Source organism: Panulirus ornatus, chromosome 19, assembly GCF_036320965.1.
Source record: "Panulirus ornatus isolate Po-2019 chromosome 19, ASM3632096v1, whole genome shotgun sequence".
In the NCBI taxonomy this organism is placed as follows: Eukaryota; Metazoa; Arthropoda; class Malacostraca; order Decapoda; family Palinuridae; genus Panulirus; species Panulirus ornatus.
Window position 1 is genome coordinate 10,830,566 of NC_092242.1, and position 19,380 is coordinate 10,849,945.

General features: G+C 40.7%; 1 protein-coding gene across 7 annotated transcripts in view; it reads left to right on the forward strand.

The window, feature by feature from the left end:
- Window positions 1-19,380, forward strand: part of chm (lysine acetyltransferase chameau) — a 104,743-nt gene that overhangs the window by 46,359 nt on the left and 39,004 nt on the right. For 4 of the 7 annotated variants that reach the window (XM_071673638.1, XM_071673637.1, XM_071673641.1 and 1 more), the window contains 5 exons: window positions 319-606; window positions 10,882-11,148; window positions 15,142-15,192; window positions 15,303-15,403; window positions 18,431-18,586. In XM_071673638.1, coding sequence (XP_071529739.1) covers window positions 319-606; window positions 10,882-11,148; window positions 15,142-15,192; window positions 15,303-15,403; window positions 18,431-18,586 — 863 coding nt within the window. The remainder of the gene's footprint in view (window positions 1-318; window positions 607-10,881; window positions 11,149-15,141; window positions 15,193-15,302; window positions 15,404-18,430; window positions 18,587-19,380) is intronic. The other 3 variants (XM_071673642.1, XM_071673640.1, XM_071673639.1) reach the window with 2 other exon arrangements.

Genomic DNA, 19,380 nt, shown 5'->3' on the forward strand with positions numbered 1-19,380 from the left:
AAAAAGAAATTTGCATAAACCTTTCGATGTATGGGCAGTATCATTGACTATTGATGGCAAGTCAAATGTTCTTATGGCAAGTTTTCACAGGATAGAATGTACATTTTCAGACTTGCACTCTGTGAGTGTACCACAAAATTTCCCAAGTATTGATATTGATATGAATTCTTTGTTTTATAAGCCTCATTTTTTTTTTTTTTTTTTTTTTTTTTTTTTTTTTAGTTCAAAGCTTACTGAAGGTGCCTTTCATGTTAAATTCATTCAGCTAGGATTTTTTATTAGGGTACTTCTGTGTTCATAGTGATCTTACTATGACAGGAAGTGGAGGTGCATCATCCACAGACAAAGCCTCAAAGAAGAAGTCCATTTTCTCCCCAGACAATAGCACTGACTCTGAGAGTGAGACCAAGAGGCCTGTCAGTAAAAAGGGATCACAACCCAAGCCACAGCCCAAGCCACAGCCAAAACCACAACCAAAGGCACAACCTAAAACTTCAGCAACCCAGAAGTCTAGTGCCCAACATCGAAAAGGAACCAGTAAAGTTTCAGATAAAGCATCAGAGAAATCATCAGATTCTTCAACAAATTCTTCTACAGCCTCCTCAGGTATATATCATATGTAGCAATTTTGAAGTTACGAGGGTAGCTTAACACCTCAGTTTTAGTAGTGGCTGCTTTGGTTAAGAAAATAGAAAGATGGCAAAGATCAAAATTTTTTGGTGTTTGGATTATTTTGGTATTAAACATGTACCGTGTTTTTAAATGGACACACTCACACTGGTACACACACACACACACACACACACACACACACACACACACACACATATTTATTTATTATTTATTTATTTTGCTTTGTTGCTGTCTCCCGCGTTGGCGAGGTAGCGCAAGGAAACAGACGAAAGAATGGCCCAACCCACCCACATACTCATGTATATACATACACATCCACATATGCAAATATACATACCTATACATCTGAACGTATACATATATATACACACACAGACACAAACATATATACACATGTACATAATTCATACTGTCTGCCTTTATTCATTCCCATCGCCACCCCGCCACACATGAAATAACAACCCCAAAACATATATATATATTCCTGGTAAATTATATGGGAGGGTATTGATTGAGAGGGTGAAGGCATGTACAGAGCATCAGATTGGGGAAGAGCAGTGTGGTTTCAGAAGTGGTAGAGGATGTGTGGATCTGGTGTTTGCTTTGAAGAATGTATGTGAGAAATACTTAGAAAAGCAAATGGATTTGTATGTAGCATTTATGGATCTGGAGAAGGCATATGATAGAGTTGATAGAGATGCTCTGTGGAAGGTATTAAGAATATATGGTGTGGGAGGAAAGTTGTTAGAAGCAGTGAAAAGTTTTTATCGAGGATGTAAGGCATGTGTACGTGTAGGAAGAGAGGAAAGTGATTGGTTCTCAGTGAATGTAGGTTTGCGGCAGGGGTGTGTGATGTCTCCATGGTTGTTTAATTTGTTTATGGATGGGGTTGTTAGGGAGGTAAATGCAAGAGTTTTGGAAAGAGGGGCAAGTATGAAGTCTGTTGGGATGAGAGAGCTTGGGAAGTGAGTCGTTGTTGTTCGCTGATGATACAGCGCTGGTGGCTGATTCATGTGAGAAACTGCAGAAGCTGGTGACTGAGTTTGGTAAAGTGTGCGGAAGAAGAAAGTTAAGAGTAAATGTGAATAAGAGCAAGGTTATTAGGTACAGTAGGGTTGAGGGTCAAGTCAATTGGGAGGTGAGTTTGAATGGAGAAAAACTGGAGGAAGTGAAGTGTTTTAGATATCTGGGAGTGGATCTGGCAGCGGATGGAACCATGGAAGCGGAAGTGGATCATAGGGTGGGGGAGGGGGCGAAAATTCTGGGGGCCTTGAAGAATGTGTGGAAGTCGAGAACATTATCTCGGAAAGCAAAAATGGGTATGTTTGAAGGAATAGTGGTTCCAACAATGTTGTATGGTTGCGAGGCGTGGGCTATGGATAGAGTTGTGTGCAGGAGGATGGATGTGCTGGAAATGAGATGTTTGAGGACAATGTGTGGTGTGAGGTGGTTTGATCGAGTGAGTAACGTAAGGGTAAGAGAGATGTGTGGAAATAAAAAGAGCGTGGTTGAGAGAGCAGAAGAGGGTGTTTTGAAGTGGTTTGGGCACATGGAGAGGATGAGTGAGGAAAGATTGACCAAGAGGATATATGTGTCGGAGGTGGAGGGAGCAAGGAGAAGAGGGAGACCAAAATGGAGGTGGAAAGATGGAGTGAAAAAGATTTTGTGTGATCGGGGCCTGAACATGCAGGAGGGTGAAAGGAGGGCAAGGAATAAAGTGAATTGGAGCGATGTGGTATACCGGGGTTGACGTGCTGTCAGTGGATTGATTCAAGGCATGTGAAGCGTCTGGGGTAAACCATGGAAAGCTGTGAAGGTATGTATATTTGCGTGTGTGGACGTATGTATATACATGTGTATGGGGGTGGGTTGGGCCATTTCTTTCGTCTGTTTCCTTGCGCTACCTCGCAAACGTGGGAGACAGCGACAAAGTATAAAAAAAAAAAAAGAAAAAAAAAAAAAATATATATATATATATATATATATATATATATATATGTCTCCATGGTTGTTTAATTTGTTTATGGATGGGGTTGTTAGGGAGGTAAATGCAAGAGTCCTGGAAAGAGGGGCAAGTATGAAGTCTGTTGGGGATGAGAGAGCTTGGGAAGTGAGTCAGTTGTTGTTCGCTGATGATACAGCGCTGGTGGCTGATTCATGTGAGAAACTGCAGAAGCTGGTGACTGAGTTTGGTAAAGTGTGTGGAAGAAGAAAGTTAAGAGTAAATGTGAATAAGAGCAAGGTTATTAGGTACAGTAGGGGTGAGGGTCAAGTCAATTGGGAGGTGAGTTTGAATGGAGAAAAACTGGAGGAAGTGAAGTGTTTTAGATATCTGGGAGTGGATCTGTCAGCGGATGGAACCATGGAAGCGGAAGTGGATCATAGGGTGGGGGAGGGGGCGAAAATTCTGGGAGCCTTGAAAAATGTGTGGAAGTCGAGAACATTATCTCGGAAAGCAAAAATGGGTATGTTTGAAGGAATAGTGGTTCCAACAATGTTGTATGGTTGCGAGGCGTGGGCTATGGATAGAGATGTGCGCAGGAGGATGGATGTGCTGGAAATGAGATGTTTGAGGACAATGTGTGGTGTGAGGTGGTTTGAGCGAGTGAGTAACGTAAGGGTAAGAGAGATGTGTGGAAATAAAAAGAGCGTGGTTGAGAGAGCAGAAGAGGGTGTTTTGAAATGGTTTGGGCACATGGAGAGAATGAGTGAGGAGAGATTGACCAAGAGGATATATGTGTCGGAGGTGGAGGGAACGAGGAGAAGAGGGAGACCAAATTGGAGGTGGAAAGATGGAGTGAAAAAGATTTTGTGTGATCGGGGCCTGAACATGCAGGAGGGTGAAAGGAGGGCAAGGAATAGAGTGAATTGGAGCGATGTGGTATACAGGGGTTGACGTGCTGTCAGTGGATTGAATCAAGGCATGTGAAGCGTCTGGGGTAAACCATGGAAAGCTGTGTAGGTATGTATATTTGCGTGTGTGGACGTATGTACATGTGTATGGGGGGGGGTTGGGCCATTTCTTTCGTCTGTTTCCTTGCGCTACCTCGCAAACGCGGGAGACAGCGACAAAGTATAAAAAAAAAAAAAAAAAAAAAAAAAAATATATATATATATATATATAAAGTGGAATTTATTAAGAAAGGGGGTGACTGTATTGTTGACTGGTTGGTAAGGTTATTTAATGTATGTATGACTCATGGTGAGGTGCCTGAGGATTGGCGGAATGCGTGCGTAGTGCCATTGTACAAAGGCAAAGGGGATAAGAGTGAGTGCTCAAATTACAGAGGTATAAGTTTGTTGAGTATTCCTGGTAAATTATATGGGAGGGTATTGATTGAGAGGGTGAAGGCATGTACAGAGCATCAGATTGGGGAAGAGCAGTGCGGTTTCAGAAGTGGTAGAGGATGTGTGGACCAGGTGTTTGCTTTGAAGAATGTATGTGAGAAATACTTAGAAAAGCAAATGGATTTGTATGTAGCATTTATGGATCTGGAGAAGGCATATGATAGAGTTGATAGAGATGCTCTGTGGAAGGTATTAAGAATATATGGTGTGGGAGGCAAGTTGTTAGAAGCAGTGAAAAGTTTTTATCGAGGATGTAAGGCATGTGTACGTGTAGGAAGAGAGGAAAGTGATTGGTTCTCAGTGAATGTAGGTTTGCGGCAGGGGTGTGTGATGTCTCCATGGTTGTTTAATTTGTTTATGGATGGGGTTGTAAGGGAGGTAAATGCAAGAGTCCTGGAAAGAGGGGCAAGTATGAAGTCTGTTGGGGATGAGAGAGCTTGGGAAGTGAGTCAGTTGTTGTTCGCTGATGATACAGCGCTGGTGGCTGATTCATGTGAGAAACTGCAGAAGCTGGTGACTGAGTTTGGTAAAGTGTGTGGAAGAAGAAAGTTGAGAGTAAATGTGAATAAGAGCAAGGTTATTAGGTACAGTAGGGGTGAGGGTCAAGTCAATTGGGAGGTGAGTTTGAATGGAGAAAAACTGGAGGAAGTGAAGTGTTTTAGATATCTGGGAGTGGATCTGTCAGCGGATGGAACCATGGAAGCGGAAGTGGATCATAGGGTGGGGGAGGGGGCGAAAATTTTGGGAGCCTTGAAAAATGTGTGGAAGTCGAGAACATTATCTCGGAAAGCAAAAATGGGTATGTTTGAGGGAATAGTGGTTCCAACAATGTTGTATGGTTGCGAGGCGTGGGCTATGGATAGAGATGTGCGCAGGAGGATGGATGTGCTGGAAATGAGATGTTTGAGGACAATGTGTGGTGTGAGGTGGTTTGATCGAGTAAGTAACGTAAGGGTAAGAGAGATGTGTGGAAATAAAAAGAGCGTGGTTGAGAGAGCAGAAGAGGGTGTTTTGAAATGGTTTGGGCACATGGAGAGAATGAGTGAGGAGAGATTGACCAAGAGGATATATGTGTCGGAGGTGGAGGGAACGAGGAGAAGAGGGAGACCAAATTGGAGGTGGAAAGATGGAGTGAAAAGGATTTTGTGTGATCGGGGCCTGAACATGCAGGAGGGTGAAAGGAGGGCAAGAAATAGAGTGAATTGGAGTCATGTGGTATACAGGGGTTGACGTGCTGTCAGTGGATTGAAGCAAGGCATGTGAAGCGTCTGGGGTAAACCATGGAAGGCTGTGTAGGTATGTATATTTGCGTGTGTGGACGTGTGTATGTACATGTGTATGGGGGGGGGGGGGTTGGGCCATTTCTTTCGTCTGTTTCCTTGCGCTACCTCGCAAACGCGGGAGACAGCGACAAAGTATAAAAAAAAAAAAAAAAAATATAAAGTGTGTGAAAGAAGAAAGTTAAGAGTAAATGTGAATAAGAGCAAGGTTATTAGGTACAGTAGGGTTGAGGGTCAAGTCAATTGGGAGGTGAGTTTGAATGGAGAAAAACTGGAGGAAGTGAAGTGTTTTAGATATCTGGGAGTGGATCTGGCAGCGGGTGGAACCATGGAAGCGGAAGTGGATCATAGGGTGGGGGAGGGGGCGAAAATTCTGGGAGCCTTGAAGAATGTGTGGAAGTCGAGAACATTATCTCGGAAAGCAAAAATGGGTATGTTTGAAGGAATAGTGGTTCCAACAATATTGTATGGTTGCGAGGCGTGGGCTATGGATAGAGTTGTGCGCAGGAGGATGGATGTGCTGGAAATGAGATGTTTGAGGACAATGTGTGGTGTGAGGTGGTTTGATCGAAAGGGTAATAATAGGGTAAGAGAGATGTGTGGAAATAAAAAGAGCGTGGTTGAGAGAGCAGAAGAGGGTGTTTTTGAAATGGTTCGGGCACATGGAGAGAATGAGTGAGGAAAGATTGACCAAGAGAATATATGTGTCGGAGGTGGAGGGAACGAGGAGAAGAGGGAGACCAAATTGGAGAACCACTGAGAACCAATCACTTTCCTCTCTTCCTACACGTACACATGCCTTACAACCTCGATAAAAACTTTTCACTGCTTCTAACAACTTGCCTCCCCCACCATATATTCTTAATACCTTCCACAGAGCATCTCTATCAACTCTATCATATGCCTTCTCCAGATCCATAAATGCTACATACAAATAAAATATACATATATATATGCCTTAGAGGGATATCCTCACTTGGCCCCCTTCTCTGTTCCTACTTTTGGAAAAATTAAAATTGGAGGGAATGATTTCCAGTCCCCTGCTCCCTCATCTTTTAGTAGCCTTCTATTTATTTATTAATTATACTTAGTCGCTGTCTCCCGTGTTAGCAAGGTAGCGCAAGGAAACAGACGAAAGAATGGCCCAATCCACCCAAATACACATGTATATGCATAAACACTCACACCCGCATGTCATAGGAGGCGACTACTGGGGGGTGGGAGTGGTTGGCTGGAAACGCCCCTCTTTGTATTTAAATTTCTGAAAAGGGAAACAGAAGAAGGAGTCAAGCGGAGAGTGCTCATCCTCCTCGAAAGCGCAGACTGGGGTGTCTGAATGTGTGTGGATGTAACCAAGGTGAGAAGAAAGGAGAGATAGGTAGTATGTTTGAGGAAAGAAACCTGGATGTTCTGGCTGTGATTAAAATGAAGCTCAAGGGTAAGGGGGATGAGTGATTTAGGAAAGTTTTGGGAGCAAAGTCAGGGGTTGGTGAGAGGACAAGAGCTAAGGAAGGAGTAGCACTACTCCTGAAGCAGAGTTGTGAGAGTATGCGATAGAGTGTAAGAAGGTAAATTCTAGATTGATGTGGGTAAAAGTGAAAGTAGATGGAGAGAGATGGGAGATTATTGGTGCCTATGCACTTGGTCATGAGAAGAATGATCATGAGAAGCAAGTGTTTTGGGAGGTTTGTTGAATGTGTTTGATGATAGAGTTGCAGATGTAGGGTGTTTTGGTCGGGGTGGTGAGCAAAGTGAGAGGGTCATAGAGAATGTTTTGGTAAACAGAGAAGAGATAGTAAAGACTTTGCGGAAGATAAAAGCCAGCAAGACAGCGGGTTTGGATGGTACGGCAGTGGAACTTATTCAAAAAGCTGGTGACTGTGTTGTTGATTGGTTGGTAAGGATATTCACTGTACGTATGGATCATGGTGAAGTGCCTGGGGATTGGTAGAATGCATGCATATTGCCATTGTACAAAGGCAAAGGGGATAAAGGTGAGTGCTCAAACTACAGAGGCATAAGTCTGTTGAGTATTCCTGGGAAATTATATGGGAGGGTATTGATTGAGAGGGTAAAGGCATGTACAAAGCATCAGATTGGGGAAGAGCAGTGTGGTTTCAGAAGTAGTAGAGGATGTGTGGATCAGGTGTTTTACTTTGAGGAATGTATGTTAGAAATACTTAGAAAAACAGATGAATTTGTATGTGGCATTTATGGATCTGGAGAAGGCATATGATAGGGTTGATAGAGATGCTTTGTGGAAAGGAAGTTGCTAGAAGTAGTGAAAAGTTTTTACCGCGGATGTAAGGCATGTGTACAGATAGCAAGGGAGAAGAGTGATTGGTTCCCAGTGAATGTCAGTTTGCAGCAGAGAGTGTGTGATGTCCCCATGGTTGATTGATTTGTTTATGGATAGGCTGGTTAGGGAGATGAATGCAAGAGTTTTGGAGAGAGGGGGGAGTATGCAATCTATTGTGGATTAGAGGGCCTAGGAAGTGAGTCAGTTGTTGTTCCCTGATGATACAGCTCTGGTGGCTGATTCGGGTGAGAAACTGCAGAGGTTGGTGACTGAGTTTGGAAAAGTGTGTGAAAGGAGAAAGTTGAGAGTAAATGTGAATAAGAGTAAGGTTATTAGGTTTAGTAGGATTGAGGGACAAGTGAATTGGGATGTAAATTTGAATGGAGAAAAACTTGAGGAAGTGAAGTATTTTAGATATCTGGGAGTGGACTTAGCAGTGGACGGAACCAAGGAAGCGGAAGTGAGTTACAGGGTGGGGGAGGGGTCGAAGGTTCTATGGAACCATGGAAGTGGAATTGAGTCACTGGGTAGGGGAGGGGGCGAAGGTTCTATGGAACCATGAAAGCGGAAGTAAGTCATTGAGTGGAGGAGGGGGCGAAGGTTCTGGGAGCGATGAAGAATGTGAGGAAGGAGAGAACATTATCTCAGAGAGCAAAAATGGGTATGTTTAAAGAATAGTAGTTCCAACAATGATATATGGAAAAGGATGGATGTGTTAGAAATGAAATGCTTTAAGACAATATGTAGTGTTAGGTGGTTTGATCAAGTAAGTAATGAAAGGATAAGAGAGATGTGTGGTAATAAAAAGAACGTGGTTGAGAGAGCAGAAGAGGGTGTGTTGAAATGGTTTGGACATGTGGAGAGAATGAATAAGGAAAGATTGACAAAGAGGATATATGTGTGTCAGAAGTGGAGGGAACAAGGAGAACCAGGAGATCAAATTGGAAATGGAAAGATTGACCAGATCAGATTTTGAGTGGTCGATGCCTGAACATGCAGGAGGGTGAAAGGAGGGCAAGGAATAAAGTGAATTGGAGCGATGTGGTATACAGGGGTTTGACGTGCTGTCAGTGGATTGATTCAAGGCATGTGAAGCGTCTGGGGTAAACCATGGAAAGCTGTGAAGGTATGTATATTTGCGTGTGTGGACGTATGTATATACATGTGTATGGGGGGGGTTGGGCCATTTCTTTCGTCTGTTTCCTTGCGCTACCTCGCAAACGCGGGAGACAGCGACAGAGTATAAAAAAAAAAAAAATATAAAGTGTGTGAAAGAAGAAAGTTGAGAGTAAATGTGAATAAGAGCAAGGTTATTAGGTACAGTAGGGGTGAGGGTCAAGTCAATTGGGAGGTGAGTTTGAATGGAGAAAAACTAGTGGAAGTGAAGTGTTTTAGATATCTGGGAGTGGACTTAGCAGTGGACGGAACCAAGGAAGCGGAAGTGGATCATAGGGTGGGGGAGGGGGCGAAAATTCTGGGGGCCTTGAAGAATGTGTGGAAATAAAAAGAGCGTGGTTGAGAGAGCAGAAGAGGGTGTTTTTGAAATGGTTTGGGCACATGGAGAGAATGAGTGAGGAGAGATTGACCAAGAGGATATATGTGTCGGAGGTGGAGGGAACGAGGAGAAGAGGAGACCAAATTGGAGGTGGAAAGATGGAGTGAAAAAGATTTTGTGTGATCGGGGCCTGAACATGCAGGAGGGTGAAAGGAGGGCAAGGAATAAAGTGAATTGGAGCGATGTGGTATACAGGGGTTTGACGTGCTGTCAGTGGATTGATTCAAGGCATGTGAAGCGTCTGGGGTAAACCATGGAAAGCTGTGAAGGTATGTATATTTGCGTGTGTGGACGTATGTATATACATGTGTATATGAGTGGATGGGTTTTTCTTCGTTTGCTTCCTGACATTACCATGCTGTATTGTGAAACGGCAATCAAGTATGATATATAATGAATAGATAGTGAATATATTTCATACTTGATTGCCGTATCCTGAATTAGCAAGGTAGCACCAGGAACAGATGAAGAAAGGCTACATTCTTATATATTCTCTGGGTGTCATGAGTAAATGCCCTGAAACCAAAGCTCCCTACCCAGAACCAGTCCTCACAGACCTTTCCAGGGTTTAACCTGGCTGCTTCACATGCCCTGGTTTGGTCCAGTAACAGCATATCGATTTATTTTTTTATACAAATCCTTCTGTTTATATAAGTATTTCTTTCACTAATTCTTTAAAGCAAACACCTGATCCACACACCCTCTGCTACTTTTGAAATCAATCTGATCCTTCTTAGTCTAATGCTGTGTACATGACTTCACCCTCTCAGTCATGACTCTCCCATACACTGTAACAGGTGCACTCAACAAGCATAAACCTCTATGATTTGAACAGTTACCTCTATCCTCATTGCCTTTAAACTGTTGCACTGTACATGCATTCTGCCAATCCTCAGGCACCTCACCATGGTCCATGTTTTTATTGAAAATCCTAACTGACTAATCAGTAACACAGTCACCCCCTCTCATAAGATATTGAACATCAATACTATCCACTCTAGCCACCTTGCCACATTTCATCATATGTAAGACTTTCACCACCTCTTCTCTCTTCATGAAACCACTCTCCGTCCATCTCTAACTTCACATACCACCCCACCCCAAACACCCTACATCTACCATCTTGTCATCAAACACATTCAACAGTCCCTCAAAATACTCATTCCACCTCATCCTTACTTCACCACTACCTGCTACCACTTTCCCATTTGCCCCCTTCACCATTGTTCCCATTTGATCTCTTTGTTTTCCACACACTATTAGCTTACTTCCAAAACACCTTATTCCCCCAAAAACTTAGTGAGACTTGCTCCCCCAGCTCTCATTTGCCATCCATTTCAACCTCAGTTATGTTGAGAAGATGTGCTTCTACTTAACCTTTTCATCCACTCTGTGCTATTATCCTCACACAGTGTAATGATCATGGCTTTTATCTGCCTTTCTTTTTTGTTTACATATTCACTAAGCTGTAGAGCCATGTATATTCTACACATTCCTTCTGCTGCTGTTTTGTCTCCACCTTTTCCTAGTATGTTACACCACTCCCTTCACACATAATTATATTTTTCAAGGCACAACACTAATCATTGTATCTTCTCCCTTTGTATTAACTCTAATTAAGTATTCTCATTTCTTGAAACTGTCAAAGCCTTTGGCTAATGGAAGTAGTGCAGCCTTGAAACTTCAGAAGTCCTTTCAGAGAGAGGGGTATTGGATTTATATAATGATTGTTGTAAGGTTATGTTCAATATCTGTTTTATTTGCAGAAAGTGACAGTGATAGTTCTTCTGACTCCTCAGCATCAGCTAAATCCTTATCTGATAAACCTGTGATTCAACAAATAGTCCGAAGAAAATCTCAGACCAAGACTACACCTGCCACAACTGAAAGTGATAAGGAAGAAGAAGAGGAAGAAGATGAGGATGAAGAGGACACGCCTAGAAAGCACGTAACAAGATCATCCAGTGTCCGTACCAAAAGAGGCTCCTTACTTGGGATACAGAAGGGGACTGAATCAGATTCAGAGAATAATGGTAAAGGCAAATAACTACTATTTTACATGTTTTGATTAGAAACTGTTTTCTCTTTCGAGACATGCTAATGGTGGAAGTGCTTGGAGACCATGTTGTTGAATTAGGTTACAATTAATATCATTGTGCAAAGAAGATTGAAATCAGTAAACACAGGGGCTGAAATGGTTTTTGAAATGAAATAGCTTTTCCCAGTAATTTTACATTTAAGGCCAAGAAATTGAATTAGAGTTGGATAGTGTGGTAAGTAGAAGAAAATCAGTTAAATCTAGCATATTAGTCAGTGTGATAACAATCAGATTTATAAAACAAGATGTTCATTCCTGTTTGGAAACTAAAAGATGGATAATGTAAGCTTAGTGTATACAGTATGTTCTTTTATCATAGTTGATGTGAAGACATAATTAACAGCAAGAGATTTAACCAAAGATGTAGAAGCTTGTTTTTAGTGCATCAGGGATTTAGAGTTTTTTTAGTGCATCAGGGATTTAGAGTTTTCATCCTGTGTAATGTTTAGACACAGCATTTTTTCCTGCAGATTCCTGGAAATTTGCATTTTCTTTCATGACTTTAATGGTTTTTGAGATGCATGTATATTTGCAAAGGAGAGGAATGGAGTTGAGGTTTGAAGAAAGTTAGAGCATGGTCAGTTTATCAGATGATATCTGAACTTTGATGTCTGCATGGCCCTTGTTGACAGAACTGCAACATTATTACCCAGTTCTTTGATACTTCTGGGGAGTACATAACAGTGGAGTGTGATTGGCTCCTTTTGAATTTAATGAAGTGAATGACTGACCATGTTATGCAGGTTTATCCCATTTTTCTGTTTTTTGTTTTAGAATTCATTTAGGTAAGCTTTCTATAAGACTTAGAGATAATCAAAGATTGCAGCTAGGAGCACATCACAAAAGTTTTCTGAGGGGCCTAAGACAGCTACCAAACCTACAGCCTATAGATACTTGATCCTAGAATTGTTTTCAGAGATTTTGGTAATTATTTGATCAGAGGTAGCAGTGAGTATGATATCAATAGATATGTTACAGATTGTAAATCAGTATTTCAACTGCAGCAATCAGTTTCCAGAATAATGCATTAGGTTGAATTGTGTGACACCTTTTGGTATGGTTTTGATTTCTTTTCATGCTTATCTGGTTTACATAAGAGGCATTAACCTAACTGTGCGTGGCTTATCTCAATATTCTTTAAGATGAATGCTGCAGATGTGGAATAGCTATTCTAATTGTAACGAATCCAGTGATATGATTTTTTTTTGATGTTGATAAGTTATTTTAACTGCACTCCTAAAGAAAATGAACATATTTTTTAAGACAGGCTCTTTTTTTCCCACAAGTCCTCATTTGCACAATTATGAGCTTTTGTTGGGGAATGCTTGTGCATTATACTTTTGATGATGTCCTATGTATCATGAACCAAATTTTCTTTATTAGTTTTTAGATATTTGCAGTATCATTGCTATACAGGTTGTACCTCTCTAATCCGGTGCTATATGGACCATCAACTCCCATGGCCCAACACGTTTTGAATCTGCTGCTTTTAGTTATTGTTTGTGGACCTGCCAGCAGGGCTGTGTTAGCAGTGCTAAGGCAACAAAATCTGTTTGCACTGCAGCCAGGCAAATTGATAGCCTGTTAATTTCTTATATTCAGCTGTATTTTAGCCCTTCACTCTGTCATCCAAGAGACCAAGAGGTTCAGAAAATGGTGCTAATGGTAATAGGTGTAAGCATAAGTCATTATCTATTCTTGAAAAGGTGGAGTTATTGAAAAAATTAGATAAAGGAACTACTGTAAAGACTTCTGTGAGTACTATGAGATCGGATCATCAACTGTGTATGATTTAGGGGTTAATTTCTATTTTCCGGGATTTTCTGTGGTCCAACAATGGCCATGTCCCAAGGTTGCTGGATTAGAGGTACAACCTGTACCTTATTTACTCTAGCTAACAAAGTTTTTTAACAGAGCAAAAGAGTCATGTAAGCAACTTAATTAGTGATTTTAGAGTCTCCACTTATTCCTGTACTTACATGCTTCCCTTGCGTACACCATTCCGTGTTTTCTTTCCCCATTTCTTTCCCTCCGGCACTCTTCCTCTCTAGTACTGTCTAAAGATGAAATGTGCCTAAGAGAAGCCATGCATATTGGGAGAGAGATGTGACATTATATGCCAGTTTGAAAAAGAAGTAAGGAAAGTCTGGAAAGTCTTTCTGGATATGCAGTTATAAGAGCCATTTTTCTACAAGTGAAAATTTAAGCTTACTGTGATTGCATTCCCAAAAGTACCACTTTAAAAGCAACTGCTCTAAGCATACCATGTTTTCCCATAACTTTCATTGTATAAATTGACAAAGAAAGGCCTTATCCACTCACATCCATTCTCTAGCTGTCATATGTAATGCATTAAAACCACAGTTCCCTATCCACAACCAGGCCTTACAGACCTTTCCATGGTTTGCCCTGGACACTTCACATACACTAGTTCAGTCCATTGACAGCGCATTGACCTCAGTAAACCACATCATTCAAAATCACTCTATTCCATGCATGTTTAGGCCCCTATCACTCAAAATCTTTTTCACTTCATCCTTCCATTTCAAATTTAGTCTCCCCGTTCTCCTTGTTCCCTCCATTCCTGACGTATGTATCCTCTTCGTCAGCCTTTCCTCACTCATTCTTTCCATATGCGCAAACCATTTCAGCACACCCTCTTCAGTTCTCTCAGCCACACACTTTTTATTTCCATGACTTTCTTGTACTCTTCCTTTGCTTACTGGATGAAACCACCTCCCACCACATATTGCCATCAAGCATTTCATTTCTAACACATCCACCTTCCTCTGCATAACATTATCTAAAGCCCATGCCTCGCATCCATATATTTGGGACTGCTATACCTTAAGACAAATCCATTTTTGCCTTCCACGTTTACAGTCTCTCTTTCCACACATTCTTCAACTCTAAAAATTAGCTTAATTCTCAGTGACTTTCTGCTATGGCTAGCAGCTTGGTTTAACCTTTAATTGTCTTCAGTGTTAGTGATCAGCTAATGTGACTTGTACATACCAGGTACAGGTGTTAAGTGATGCTTTATATATATATATATATATATATATATGTATGGAACATAATCCTTTCAGTGTTATAAGGGTATTATTTTTTTATTATTATGAAAAGAAGTTTAAGTCAAAGTCATTGTTGTAATTGTAATAATGATGTAGGGGAAATACTTCCCTAACTTCATTTTCACAGTTATACCATTGACTTCAACTTAAGACTATCTCATAATGCTAATTTCCTTTTAACTGAATGATTTCTATTCCCTAGATTAGATTCTATATGAAGTATTAATTGATAATCACTGTGAAGGCATCACATTTATTGGTCACTGAAGAAAAGTGTAAGTGCAGTATGCAGCAAATTTCAATTCATTTAAAAGTTCTATTTACATATATTCTTCCCTTTTGTGAGTTTGTTTGACACTACATATTTTATTACTAAGAAATGCTTTTTATAGATTTCATTCTTGCATTATGACACCTCTCTTGAAAATCAAAGATAATGTTGACTACAAAGAATTATTTGAAATCACCAAATCACCCAGTGTTGAGTATGCTACCTCCCAAAATCTTGTAAATGTAGTCTTTTTAGTAGGAATGCTGAGAAAATTGAACATGTTATGGCTCAGTCATTCTGTCTAAATGCTAGGAATATGACAAAAGCTAGATATACTTTGATTATGGAAGTTAAAAGTATTTGTGATCTTTGTGGAGGATTGAAATCAGAAATGGATGCCTACAAACTCAAGTATGACTTATATAAAGGCTTCTTGTGCAAGTCTTCTGTACAATATTAGTCAGTTACTTTTTCCTGTGGCAGGACTTAAAAAAGGGAGAATTTGGTGACAGAAATACATCTCCATATACTATTAGATTCATTATTTGCAGATTTGCTTTACAGCAATGCATCCTCCTTGCAGGTGTTAAGACTGGCTGCCGTTGTGTTGGAAGCAGTGATGAAAGCCATCTAAGTCAGTCACTTCTCGAAGTCCGTTAATTTTTTTGAGATATACAATATACTGAAAAACTTAACTTAGTATTCTTGTACAGTGAAGTTTCTCATTGTTGATTTATTTTACAGCAAAGGTGCGAAGAGGTGCTCGAAATGGAGGACCAAAGAAACCAGCTGGACCACCTACAAAATCTGGTGCTCGGACAAAAACTAAAAAGCCAATCCCTCTGGTATGTCTCTATGTTCTGAATTGGTGTATTATAAACCTGGTAGTATATAGTTCCTAAGACTGTTTTTTCTGTTCACAGTTTTCAGGCCATTGCTCAATAAATTCCCTTGAAAGGGCTAAATTGTAATTACTTTATTTAGTACTCTACTTTTCCTCTCTGTGTATTATATTAGCACTGTAACTTTTGAATTAATCTAAAAAATCAAACAGCTGTGCCAGATGATGTGATGACAGCTGAAGGACTGCATGGCAGTTCTCATAATTTTGTAGGAGGAGGCATGTGACCCATGTGTAACTATATATCTAGTGGAGAAAGAATACTTCCCTTGTATTCCCTGTGTGTCATAGAAGGCATCTTAAAGGGTTGGGAGCAAGGGGCTGGAAATCCTCCTCTCCTGTTTTTTAATTTTCTAAAAGAAGGAATAGAGAAGGGACAAGTGAGAATATTCCCTCTGAGGCTCAGTCCACTGTTTTTGGCACTACTTTGCTAATGCAGGAAATGGCAAATATGTATGAACAAAAAAAGAAATCTATATATCTGTATCTTTGATGACAGTTCCCTTTGGGAACTCCCTCAAGGGGGTGGCCACTGCAAAGAGTCCTTATAACTGGTGAAATCCAGTGCCGCTTCTTTGCCTTCAGTGCCTTACCCTTAACAGGCCTCTGGCAACTCTGGCACAGTGTGACATTTGTAACACTTTATTTCACTCTGACTTATCCGTTAAATGTTGTATGATTTTTTTTTCATTACTAAGCTCACTGATATTCATAATAAATATTTTTCAAAAATCAAAAGTAATTTGGCGCAGATAGGTAATATAGCTTCTGTGGCAATAGTGAATAGGTTTATTTTAAGTTTAAAGCTCAAACCGAGAGGTTTAACTATTATTGATTATATATGCAACATTACATTGATTTGAGTTCAGAGTTTAGATTCAAGCTCCACTAATATACCGTACTTGGTGCATAGATCCTCTGTATCTATCTCCAAATCTGATTCTCATTTCCTCTGAGAACCCCCAGAAAAGAGTCTCCACTTATCTCGGTCCTTACATGCCTCCCTTGCAAAGATCATTTGTGAGTAATGACAGGGTCTTTTTATTTTGGATCACAAAGTTAATGTTTAGAGAGACGTATTTTTCCATTAAATCACTTTTTCGTGCTATGTTAAATGAGCATTGATGAATCCACTTGTCTATCCAATTATCATCCATCAGTACACTGGTTATGCTTTAGCATTTTTTATCATACTTTGTCACTGTCTCCCGAGGTAGCGAGGTAGCGCAAGGAAGCAGATGAAAGAATGGCCCAACCCACCCACATACACATGTATTTACTTACACGCCCACACACGCACATATACATACCTACACATTTCAACATATACATACATATGCATATGCAGACAAATAAATATATACACATGTACATATTCATACTTGCTGCCCTCAGCCATTCCCGTCGCCACCTCGCCGCACATGAAATAGCACCCCCTTCCCCCTGCATGCGCGCGAGGTAGCACTAGGAAAAGACAACAAAGGCCACATTTGTTCACAGTCAATCTCAAGCTGTAATGTGTAATGCACCGAAACCACAACTCCCTTTCCACATCCAGGCCCCACAAACTTTCCATGGTTTACCTGAGACACTTTACATGCCATGGTTCAATCCATTGACAGCACGTCGACCCCAGTATACCACATCGTCCCAGTTCACTCTATTCCTTGCTTACCTTTCACCCTCCTGCATGTTCAGGCCCCAATTGCTCAAAATTTTTTTCATTCATCCTTCCATCTCCAATTTGGTCTACCACTTCTCCTTGTTCCCTCCATCTCTGACACATATATCCTCTTTGTCAATCTTTCCCCACTCATTCTCTCTATGTGAGCAAACCATTTCAAGAAACCCTCTTCTGCCCTCTCAACCACACTCTTTTTATTACCACACATCTCTCTCACCGTTTCATTACTTACTCGATCAAACCTCCTCAGGCCACATATTGTCCTCAAACATCTCATTTCCAACAGATCCACCCTCCTCCACACAACCCTATCTATAGCCCATGAGTAGGAAGAGAGGAAAGGGATTGGTTTCCATTGAATGTCGGTTTGCAACAGGGTTGCATGATGTCTCCATGGTTGTTCATTTTGTTTATGGATAGGGCTGTTGGGAGGTGAATGCAAGAGTTTTGGAGAGAGGGGCAAGTATGCAGTCTGTTATAGATGAGAGGGCTTGGGAAGTGAGTCAGTTGCTGTTCGCTGATGATACAGCTAGTTCTGGTGGCTGATTCGGGTGAGAAACTGCAGAAGCTTGTGACTGAGTCTGGTAAAGTGTGTGAAAGAAGAAAGTTGAGAGTAAATGTGAATAAGAGCAAGGTTATTAGGTTCAGTAGGGTTGAAGGACAAGTAAAGTGGGAGGTAAGTTTGAATGGAGAAAAACTAGTGGAAGTGAAGTGTTTTAGATATCTGGGAGTGGATTTAACAGCGGATGGAACCATGGAAGCAGAAGTGAGTCACAGGGTGGGGGAGTGGGCGAAGGTTCTAGGAGCATTGAAGAATGTATGGAAGGCGAGAACATTATCTCAGAAAGCAAAAATGGAACGTTTGAGGGAATAGGGGTTCCAACAATGTTATATGGTTGCGAGGTTATGCTTTATTAACAATAACATCATGCAATAGCTGTAGTTCCTAGATTACTGTACTTACATTCTTGAAACTTGAGGATGGGAAAGTTTATGCCTTACAGATGTGCATAATGAAGGTTTGACATTCAAAGGAGGGTCCGTTATGCTGCATTCAGTCATTCTGATTGCCTGACTTCTTGATTAGGTAAATCAGAAAGCATGAATATCATGTCACTCATCGGCAACTATTCTTTTTTAATTTCTCAAGTTTTTGCTCTATTTTGAGTTACACAAAGAGATTGGTGGATTTGAGAAAGCAGGATTGTCCTTAGATTAGTTTATTCATTAGGAGAAATGTATTTATGATTGATTGTGACTCAACAACATAGTTTTGTTTTATTGCAGGACATTTTGGAAAATACACCACTGCCCCCTATTGAAAAGCGCAAATGTCCAGTGGAAGGCTGTGATTCTTCTGGTCATCTTGGTGGGCTGTATGAGAGGCATTTCTCTGTAGAATCTTGCCCAGTTTTTCACAACGTAACAAAAGAAGAGACCAAAGTAAGATTTACATATCAAGTTTCTCCTCGCGTATCTAGACTACCTGAGTTATTTCAGTGGTTTTTTACAATGAATTTCAACATTTTTATATTCATAGATTCTTAATTCTGTACAAGTTTTACATCTGAGCTCATCTCCAAATCTGTACTGTAGAAGATTAGCTTTGGGATATATGCAATGCAAGATGAGATGCATTTTCTCAGAATTGCCCATGAAGGTAGTGAAATGGATAGAACAAGAAAGGAGGAAACAGGATGACACTGTCCCAATATAGTGGCAAGTAAAGTACAAGATAGAGTTTTCAGGTGGTATCATGTTGTAGAGGAAGTGGTTGTGGATTGAATGCTTAAAAGTGTCTTCATCAAGTAGGGGGTTAGGAATAGATATAGAGGAAGGCCAAAGACAAGAAGAAATGATGCAAAATGGCCTCATGTGCTCACATCTTTTCTCTTGCAGTCATGTATGATGTACTGAAATGAAAGCCTACCATCTTGAGTCAAGACCAGCAGATTCAAGTGAGAAACTTAAGAAGCAGGTTTCTGAGTTTGGGAGAGTGTGCAAAAGAAGAAGGTTTTTAGTAACTGTGAATAAAGTCAAAGTTATTAGGTTTTGCTGTAGTGAGAGACAGGTTAGTTGGAGGATGAATTTGAATGGAGAGAACGTGGAGGAAGTGGAATGATTTAAACACCTGGGAGTGGACAAGGAACCATGGGAATGGAAATGAGTCATAGGGTGGATGAGGAAGCAAAGTTCCTGGACACAGTGAGGAGTGTGTGGAAAGAACAGTCACTGAC